At 44.0% G+C, this 10158-nt stretch overlaps 2 protein-coding genes across 2 annotated transcripts in view; both read left to right on the top strand.

The window, feature by feature from the left end:
- The window catches only part of exoc3l2b (exocyst complex component 3-like 2b), a gene marked incomplete at its 5' end in the record, with an annotated part of 27663 nt that extends 25310 nt beyond the window's left edge, over nucleotides 1-2353 (top strand). Inside the window, one exon of the mRNA XM_079272254.1 lies at nucleotides 174-2353. Coding sequence (XP_079128380.1) covers nucleotides 174-474 — 301 coding nt within the window. The 3' untranslated portion in view covers nucleotides 475-2353. The remainder of the gene's footprint in view (nucleotides 1-173) is intronic.
- A 996-nt stretch (nucleotides 2354-3349) lies between these two features.
- LOC306779327 (nucleotidyltransferase MB21D2) lies at nucleotides 3350-10158 on the top strand. Its single transcript, XM_079271196.1, has 2 exons — nucleotides 3350-3626; nucleotides 5817-10158. Exons 1-2 carry the CDS (start codon nucleotides 3380-3382, stop codon nucleotides 7079-7081), a joined length of 1512 nt encoding a protein of 503 aa, XP_079127322.1. The 5' UTR covers nucleotides 3350-3379; the 3' UTR covers nucleotides 7082-10158.

Below are 10158 nucleotides of genomic sequence, written 5' to 3'. Positions count from 1 at the left end.
CACTTTCTGTTTTTAGTTATTTAAAGAACTCCTTTTAGTTTTTATCAAATATTTAAAACGGTTAAAAAAAGAAGTTGTTTCAAGATATAAAAACATCATAGGAGATCACTGTCTTTGTGCTGACTCATCATTTAAATGCCTCAAACACACGTTTTCTCCTCTCGGTGTTGCAGGAAGAAGCACGTGTCGGCCATTTTGAACATTCGGGGGACGACTCGGCAGGCGGAGCGACAGGAGATCCTGAACATCGTCAAAGACATCGAGAGCGGCGACGCCGGCGGCGGAGGCGGAGTCGGCTCGGCCCGGCTGACCCGGGACCGAGCCCTCTTCTCCGAGGTGCCGGTCACCTCCGAGGTCCACTGCCTGAACGTGGGTCTGAGCCGCATCGCCCTCACCGCCTCGTCGTGCTTCTCCTCGCTGAGACCACGAGAAACCAGAACGCCCGTCCGGGAAAACCCAGACGACGTCCTCTGAACAGAGTTTATTAATCGTGATTATTCATCAGTGAAAATGTCTCTGAATCCACCAAAGTGTCTTTTCTCTGGAGACGTTTGTCCAACACTTTGATCTCTCTGAGAGGACAGAAGACGGGATTATTAGTCACATAATTATAATCATAGACGCATCAAATCAATTCTCTTTATTGAAACACGACTTACTGATTTGAAATATTTAAAAAATGCACTTTTTGTCTACGGGAGCCTTGAGTGGCGAGTAAGAAAATTAAAAAAAGTCCTGTGATATAAATTGTTCACGTCTTAAAGGGACAGTGTGTAGGATATCGTGCCATCTCGTGGTGAGTCTGCAGATTGCAACCAACTGAACACCGCTCTGCTTCCTGTTCCAAGACTCAAGCTTCCTTTGCTTGTTTGTACTGAGAGCTTCATGTCGACAGCGTGCGACCTCCAAATATGTCAAAAGAGCCAGAGTTGGTTTTTTGACCTTTCTGGGCTCCTGTAGAAACATGGTGGACTCTGTGAAGAGGACAATTCTTAGTTTCATGTGATTATCTACTCATAAAACATAGTCATGAATATTATATTTCATTTTAATTGACACACGCTGGCCCTTTAAGAACAGGGTCCTTTATTTTCAGGTAAAATATATTTTATGTTAGCAAGTTAAATCGACTCAGCTGGACGTAAACATGAATGCGTTTAGGTTCATTTGGAACGCTTCAGCCTCGTGTGGCCGGAATGAGAATTACAACAACAACAAAACATCACCTGGTTAAAAAAACGATTCATTAAATGATAAAGTTTGTCCTTTAAAAAGCTGTTTTTAAAACAGTTTGGATCACATTTAGAAAAGGCATCACCAGAAGGCTTTTCTTTCTCACTGGCCTCTCTGGGCTTCCATACTTTTTAAAATCTTTTCAGTGTTTGGAAGAAAAATCATTTCTTTCGATTCAAGCGTCTCGTGTGATTTGGGACAAAGTGTCCTGAAGGACTTCTGGACTTTAGAGCTGAAAGACGCCTCGTAGAGGATCAATAAAAGGAAAACCAGCTCTCTGTGCAGAGGTGCATTATGGGACAAGACCTGAACAGGAGGACTGAACCTGGACTATGAGGACTGAGAACCAGCAGGATCAGGAGACTCTGGATCTCATTTTCAGGATTTGTTTCTCTGAAGTTTAGAATCACAAAAGAAAAAGAGTTTTACATTTTTATTGTTGCACAAGATTAAGTAAAACACAGTTTTAATTAAAGGTACTACGATGATCTGAGAGACAGAGTATTTAACGACGTGATTATACTTCAAGCTCTTTGGTGTGATGAGGTTTATTATATATATATATGTGGGATGAATATGACTTCTATTTGGTGGTAAAATAAGACTTACTTCATAATATTCTTGTTGATTTAGAAATAAAAGGCTACAGATTGAGATTAAACGTCATATTTTAATCGTTTATTCTGTGTTTTTATGTTTGAACTCATAAACAACAAATAACATGATATTTAATTTACTGCTGCTCATGTAAAAAAAAGCGTCCACCAGTTCTTCTTTTATTGATTATTGATGATTTTCTAGATTTAGTTTTTATCTGTTGTGTTAGAGCAGCATCGCTGGTGCGTTCAGGGACGTTCCGACGTTTGAGCTCTCCCGCACCATAAAAGATAACAAACAAAAAAAATTTCACAATTTTCAGTCACATGAAACTGCAGCAGGTTAAAGTTAGACCCGAACCCATGGTAACACTTCCTGTCAACTCCTTCAAAGTAAAAGGCTGTAGTACATGTTCTGGCCACCGGATGGCAGCGTTCACACTTTTATTTTTCAGCTGTCTCCTGTAAATGTAAATGTGTTTGAAATGAATCAACTTCAATGAGAATAAAACCGATCAGATCACCGACTGCTCTTCTTTTATTTGAGCCATAAATATATCATTTGTTTTTACAACAATGTTTTTATTAAGAGTCTGAATCATTACATTTATTTTGAGTTTATTTCTGTTTAACTTGAGTTTTGTTGTTTCTTTATTAAATATGTGATCGTGATATAAATAAACTACGTGCACAGTTTAAAATTACTTTTGAATTCATTCATGACTTTTTCAAAGATAACAAACCTACTTCCTGTTTAAGTCTCACCTTGAAAACAAAGAAATAAAAATGTGTTTTTCTTATTTACAAACACATTTACATGTGTTCATTTTTTCACTTTTACACTTTTTAATTATATTTTGGACGAAAAAAAAAAAAAAAAAAATTCAAATAAATTACATATAAAATGACAGCTTCATGATAATCACGTGCTGTTTAATTAATACAGTATAAGTGTATTTTTTCTAGTGTTATAAAACAGTGTATTTGAATATTTCTGCGCTATTTGCATAAACTGGTTGTGACCGATATATGACCGATATATATATAGTTTTACATATAGTTATATATATACATTGATATATATAAAACCATATTCTATATTAATATTTTTTGTTTTTTTCTGGACACCTTATTTTGAAGGCGGCTCGCGGCAGAAGTACAGCGGTAGTTTCCGGTGTGTGTGCGTGTGTGTGTGTGGTGGGGGGGGGTGTTTTAGTGTGGTCGCTCTCGTTCTCGGTCTCGGCTGTCGAGAACCTGTGTGTGTGTGTGTGTGTGTGTGTGTGTGTGTGTGTGTGTGTGTGTGTGTGTGTGTGTGTGTGTGTGTGTGTGTGTGTGTGTGTGTGTGTGTGTGTGTGTGTGTGTGTGTGTGTGTGTGTGTGTGTGTGTGTGTGTGTGTGTGTGTGTGTGTGTGTGTGTGTGTGTGTGTGTGTGTGTGTGTGTGTGTGTGTGTGTGTGTGTGTGTGTGTGTGTGTGTGTGTGTGTGTGTGTGTGTGTGTGTGTGCGTGTGTGAGAGAGAGAGATCAGAGAGAGAGCGAGCGGAAGGAGGAAAGATGGCGGCCCCTGCTCCCTCCAGCCGGGCTGGCTCTGCGGGCAGCCTCGGGAACAGTCCCACCATGACCTCCGGGAGGCTTCCTCACGGAGGAGGAGGAGGTCTGGAGCTCGACTTCAGGTCCGCGGCGCGCATAGAGGACCTGAACCGGCTCATCCAGGAGTTCAGTAAGCACGACCAGCGGGAGTACGACGACCAGCGGGCTCTGGAGATCCACACGGCCAAAGACTTCATCTTCTCCATGCTGGGTGAGCGACCCCCAGACCCCCGACACACCCAGTCCGCTTTATTCAACACAACAACAACAACAACAGGGTTCGTCCTGTTTCCGGTTGAGAGCAGCTCTGATGCATATTTAATATTTAATCCCGGGATGTGGTGCTCGTCTCCCCGGTGGTCTACCTGCAGACCTGCAGACCTGTAGACAGACCTGTAGACCTGCAGACCTGTAGACCTGCAGAGAGACCACGGTGGTGCGTTCACGGTCTCCTTCCTTTACGTGTAGAAACATCACGTAGTTAGGATCAGTAATAAGAGAGTACATTTAGTCAAGTACTGGAATGAATAATGTCAATAAACACATATATATACATTTATATACATATATATGTATATATATGTATTCTGTCTTTGTTGTTATTTATTATTTCTTTACATTTTCTCTATTATTATTATTATTATTATTATTATTATTATTACTACTATCTTTACTATTGTACATTTTTCTACCAGGAATAATAGAAATATATTCACAAAATAATATGTAAGAAAATGTAAATTTATGTTTCTGCATAAAGTATAAAAAGTACTTGAATTAGTACAATGTTTAGGTAAGTTATACTTGTACTTCAGTACATCTCAGAGGTAAATACTTTACTTTACAGATTCAGATTATTAATAAACGAATAAAGGATTAATTATTATTATAGATTAAACCAGAAGTAAACCAGACGTCACCGCCCAGGACCGGAGGATTGTGACATCACTTCCTGTCTCCGTGTTTCAGTTGTGACGCTCTGGATTGTATGACGGTAATAAAGTAGTTCATGAATGTGAGATATGAGTTTATAGGTTATAATCCCTCCTCTATAGTGGAGGTTGGTTTCTGTCTTAAATTCTTCAGTTCATTTTGTTTGTACGTCCTCTGGCATTTTGGAGAATATTGCTACTAACAGCACACGCAAATATAAACCAGTTCAGTAAAGTCAAGTCAAAGCTTCATGTGTTAAAGCTGCATTCTCTCTAGTGTCCACCAGGGGGCGACTCCTCTGGTTGTATAGAAGTCTATGAGAAAATGACTCTACTTCTCTCTTGATTTATTACCTCAGTAAACATTGTAAACATGAGTTTATGTCTCAATCTCTAGTTTCAAGTCTTCTTCAATACAGCATGATGTTCATTTAGTACATTATGGTCCATTTAGAGTCACACAGACCATAAAGCAGGGGATGCTTTAGGGCGGGGCTACACGCTGATTGACAGGTCTCTACGTCACTCCTCCTCAGTCCAGATATGCTCACTTCCTGTTCACTGGTTGCTAAAAAACAAGATGGCGACGGACAAAACACCTTTTATTGATGCTAACAGTTTTCTGTGGTAAAAGAAGACAAACCAACAAGTTTACCAACTCGTCCGCTCATTCAGATCAGAGCAGCACCAGCAGAGTGGAAAACCAGTCCAGACCGATCCACAGTATCTTCATCCAGACTCTGCACGGTTCCAGACTGACCCCAAAAAACTGAACCAAACGTTAGCATCAAACGTCTCATCAGAATACTTATTCTTTGATCGGGTAGCTTCAAGACTTTATTCTGTAGACAAAGTTCTTGTGCAGTTGCTTGTTTTTAGAAAACATTTGGCAACTTTTGCTTCTTTTTTTTAAGTAAATGGGTTCGTATTCTTCAACGTACGGTGTTGGTTTTGTTATCGGGGCAGAAGTTCAGGTGTTCTATCGGTGCTAGTATCTAAAAATACGCCCAAAGACCAAAACATTGGCAGCTTCAAACAGCCAGAAGGAGTCTGTGTAAAGAAGCCAGAATGTTGGGAAGATGATGAGCTTCAGCTCCGTCAAGATCTCCACACAAAAGATTTACTCGTACGATGTCGGGTCTGACGGCATCCAGGTTTCTGGGACTGTTGGACAACCAGAAGGCGGATTGATGCCTGAACAAGTTATTGATGCACAATAAGACCCCGAACACACCGAGACGCTTCACAAACTCCCCCTTTGGCAACGTGAGTCGGGCAAACACATGAAAACAGGTGTGATCGAATGTAAATACCGTGGGAAAAATGGTGAGCCGTACCAAAGGAAACCAAGGGTTCTGAGGGTTCTGAGGGTGGTGCGTCTCGGTGCGATCGGCCCCTTAGACAACATTTCATGGTCTGTTGTGTCATAGTTCTCTAATGAGTCCTGTCTTTCATCCTCTTTCTCTCAGGAATGGTCCAGAAGTTGGACCAGAAGCTCCCCGTCGCCAACGAGTACCTCCTCCTGTCGGGAGGCGTTCGGGAGGGGGTGGTGGACATGGATCTGGACGAGCTTAGCATCTACGCCCGCGGCACGGACTACGACATGGACTTCACCCTGCTGGTGCCGGCGCTCAAACTTCACGACCGCAACCAGCCGGTGACCCTGGACATGAGGCACTCGGCCCTGGGCCACTCCTGGCTCAGCCTCCGCCTCTTTGACGAAGCGACCATCAACAAGTGGAAGGACTGCTGCACCATCGTGGACCACATCAGCGGGACCACCAACTACTTCTTCTCTCCGACACTGGTGGCCGACTGGTTCTACCAGTCCATCGCCCTGGTGCTGCTGGAGGTGCAGAAGAAGCCGCAGAGAGGGATGCCGCGGGTGGAGAAGGTGGAGAGGAACGGCACCATCATCTCCGTCATCCTGGGCGTCGGGAGCAGCCGGATGCTCTACGACATCGTCCCCGTTGTGTCCTTCAAAGGCTGGCCGGCGGTCGCCCAGAGCTGGCTGATGGAGAACCACTTCTGGGACGGGAAGATCACGGAGGAGGAGGTGATCAGCGGCTTCTACCTGGTCCCCGCCTCGTCTCACAAGGGCCGCAAGGAGAACGAGTGGCGCCTGTCGTTCGCTCGCAGCGAGGTGCAGCTGAAGAAGTGCATCTCGTCCAGCCTGATGCAGGCGTACCAGGCCTGCAAAGCCATTATCATCAAGCTGCTGTCCCGCCCCAAAGCCATCAGCCCCTACCACCTCCGCAGCATCATGCTGTGGGCCTGCGACCGCCTCCCCGCCAACTACCTGGGCCAGGACGACTTCTCGGCCCACTTCCTGCTGGGCCTGATCGACGACCTGCAGCACTGCCTGGTCAACAAGATGTGCCCCAACTACTTCATCCCCCAGTGCAACATGCTGGAGCACCTGTCGGACGAGACGGCCGTGCTGCACGCCCGCAAGCTCTCCTCGGTGCGCTCCGACCCCGCGGAGCACCTGCGCACCACCATCGAGCACGCCAAGGCCGCCAACCGGCTGACGGTGGAACTGCAGTGGCGAGGCAGCGCCGGCAACCTGCCGTCGCCGCAGTCCGACTCCGGCGGGGAGAACCAACCGGACGACCGGCTGGCCAAGAAGCTGCAGCAGCTGGTCACAGAGAACCCCGGGAAGTCCATCTCGGTCTTCATCAACCCGGACGACGTCACGCGACCGCACTTCCGCATCGACGACAAGTTCTTCTGAGACTCTCTCCGAGACCTCTTCTCCTTCCTCGGCCTTCCTCCTCCTCAGCTGGTGCCACGCCTCCTCTGAAACTTTGTTTCCTAACATGTTTTTTATGTTTCTCTGCCACAGAGTGAAGTGAGGTGATCGTCTAGTTGTAGTCCGCCACAGTTTTTTATTTTTTATTTTTCTATTCCCTCGCCCTCGCCCCTCCTCTCTCACTGTGTGCCCTGTGTCTTCTACCTGCTGAATGCCTTTTTAAATAGACCGCTGAATAGCAGCCGTTGTTGTTGAATCTGAAGGACGAGGTGAAAATCCACCTTAAGATGGAAGCAGCTGTTCCAACGTTCCGGTCCTTTTAAATATCAGGGATCCTGGAAGTGAGACCAAGATCCACCACTGCTGACATGCTGTAGATGTTCCTGCAGCCAGTCAGACTGTCGCTCTGGAGCAGGAAGTCTTTCACACTCAACTCTCACCAGAAACTCCTACTTTATATCTTAACGACACTAAACATGCAAAGAATTACTAAATTCGGAGAACTCTATCTTCTAATATCTAAAGACTTTCATCTTCCACCAAAACGTATTTACTACTTAACTAGTAATTAAGAATACGTATAATGAGAAAGTAACTATGAGGTAGATGCTCATAAATATGACATCATATTTAATTCGGTACTATTTCAGTAAGAAGCCCATTACTCTTTTCTTATTGGTGTCTTAAAATCACTCCTCATAATAATTAATAATAGTTATTCATTCCAATAATATGACATCATTGTCTCATATACTATGTCATAATTGTAAACTTGATACAAAGTCATAACTACTAAATCTTTCTCAGATACAAACCCGTTATTATTACGAGACCTTCTGAGAATATTTATCATAATAAATCAATGTTTTGTGCTAATTTCTCTTAAAGTAAATTATGAGTTGTCATAATAAAGAATACATGAGGACATAAAAAAGTCAGAATCATGAGATAAAAAATGGAAACTAGCTAAAGATTTGGATTTTGTGTTTCGTGATTTTAAAAACAAACTGTAAAACCCAAATATCTGCAGCAGCTCGGCGTCGCTCAAGATTTCACTCAAAGCCTCCGAACAGCAACAAGATTGTTGAACAGGACCGTACTGTTTTAAGATTGTATACAAATTCAGGATTTGGGGGATGCCAAATGGCACAGAGGCCTCAGTCCAGGAGTGAAGACGGAAAGTTCTGTCTGAAGGTGGATTTTTGTCCCTCATGAGGAATGTCTTAGTCCCACGAGGGGACGATGGTACTAACGTCTTAGAAACTAACTGTAAATAGAAGGAAACTGTCTGAACACTGACGATGATGATGATGATGATGATGATGATGATGATGATGTTTGGACTTTCTTCTCGTCTAATTTTGCACAGAATGTAAAAAAACCCACAAAAAATCACATTTCCTCTCGATGGACGACGTATCGTATCAGTACACCGCTGACACCGCCGCGGAATGATGGTCGTACTGCACAGTTTTAAATGTGTATATTAATATCACCAAGTACACAGCGGTACTGCAGTAGTAGCACTACTTCAACAGAGTCTCTTCAAACTTCACCCAAAAAGGAGTTTGATATCAGAGATGTTGATCCGGGCAACAATCGTCTCAGAAGAGTTTGGAAAAATCTGATGTTTTTGGCCCCAAAACAAAGGTGTGAATTGGTCCTGATGTTGATCCTCGTTCACACAAACGGTCAGCGCGGGATCCTCCCACCGTCCAAAGCCGAGCAGCTGAGGTTGATTGATGACACTGAGTTGGTGTCGATGTGAGCGTGATTGGTCGTCAGCACTTTGATAGTCTGGATACCCGTCCAGGTTGAACCCTGTCAGCTGGGATCCGGCGACCCTGATCCAGATCAGCGGTTAAAGACGACGGATGGACTTAATACTGCCGAAGGAAGCTAACCGCTACCGCTAGCTCACGCGCAGCTCCGCTAACGATGACGCTGTTAATGTTTATGTCTCTAGAGAGCACTTTCTGTGTAGTTCAGTAGAAAGAAAATAGTTCCTACATGATGAAGTCTGTGGAGTATCTCGAGAACATCAGGCCAAGGTTTCTGGAAACAGATGATGCTGCTGAGTGTTTCAAATGTTCTTTGGCGCTTTGAGTAACATCAGCCGTCTCTACGGCCGACACCGCCACCAACACCATACAGACTGACTGATAGCACCACAGGTAACAGCAAGAACATGCTTTTTTGGTTTTCGGATGAACTGTCCCTTTAAACTCTCATCCAATCAGCAGCTCGGTATGTGAATCACGTGTTGCTGAGAGCTCTAGACTGCTGTGTGTGAACGAGGCGATGACATCATAATGACATCACTCAGGTGAATCTGCTGCATTATGACCATCTTCAGGTGAAGTGTCACATGATGTCACTCCTGTCACTTTGTTTAGTTTTGAATAAGCTTCACTTGTGTCCGTACGACCTCGTGTGTTCTATTATGCGTTTGTTTTTATTATGTTTGATACGACCGGCTCACCTTGTGCTGGTGCAGAGGCATCATGGGAGTTGGAGTTGGTTGAGTTGAAGGAAAATCGCTCCAAGTTTCTTTCTTTCTTTTTTTTCTTCGTGTTTTCAACAGTTCCAGAAAAATGCCAAAAAAACAAAAACAAACCCCACCTGCAGACATCTGACCGGTAACGTGAACTCCATCTCCTCATCCTCAAGTGCAATTGGTGAAAACACACACACACGACAAGTACTCACACACACGTAGCATTAAGACCAAACACTCCACCGTCTGTTGGTTTCAATGGAGACAAACCGACCACACTGAACCCTCCACTAACACACACACCATGAAAGTGCCACACACACTCTGTAATCAATGTGTTGTTCTTCTGAGCTCCATGACCTCTGACCTTACACTCTCTGTTCAGAACCTTTTAACTGTGAGTCTTTTGAATTGTTTTCTGTGTATCTTGCTGCTCTGCTTTGTTCTGATGATGATGGATTTCTTTATGCAATGTTGACTGTGATGGGTTAACCCTTCAGATGGCAGCTCCCCCCCCCCCTATGTCCACTATAATTCACTGTACAGTAGAGTCATCATAAAG

The sequence above is a fragment of the Melanostigma gelatinosum genome, assembly GCF_949748355.1.
Source record: "Melanostigma gelatinosum genome assembly, chromosome: 7".
Lineage (NCBI taxonomy): Eukaryota > Metazoa > Chordata > Actinopteri > Perciformes > Zoarcidae > Melanostigma > Melanostigma gelatinosum.
This window is presented reverse-complemented; position numbering and strand designations above follow the sequence as displayed.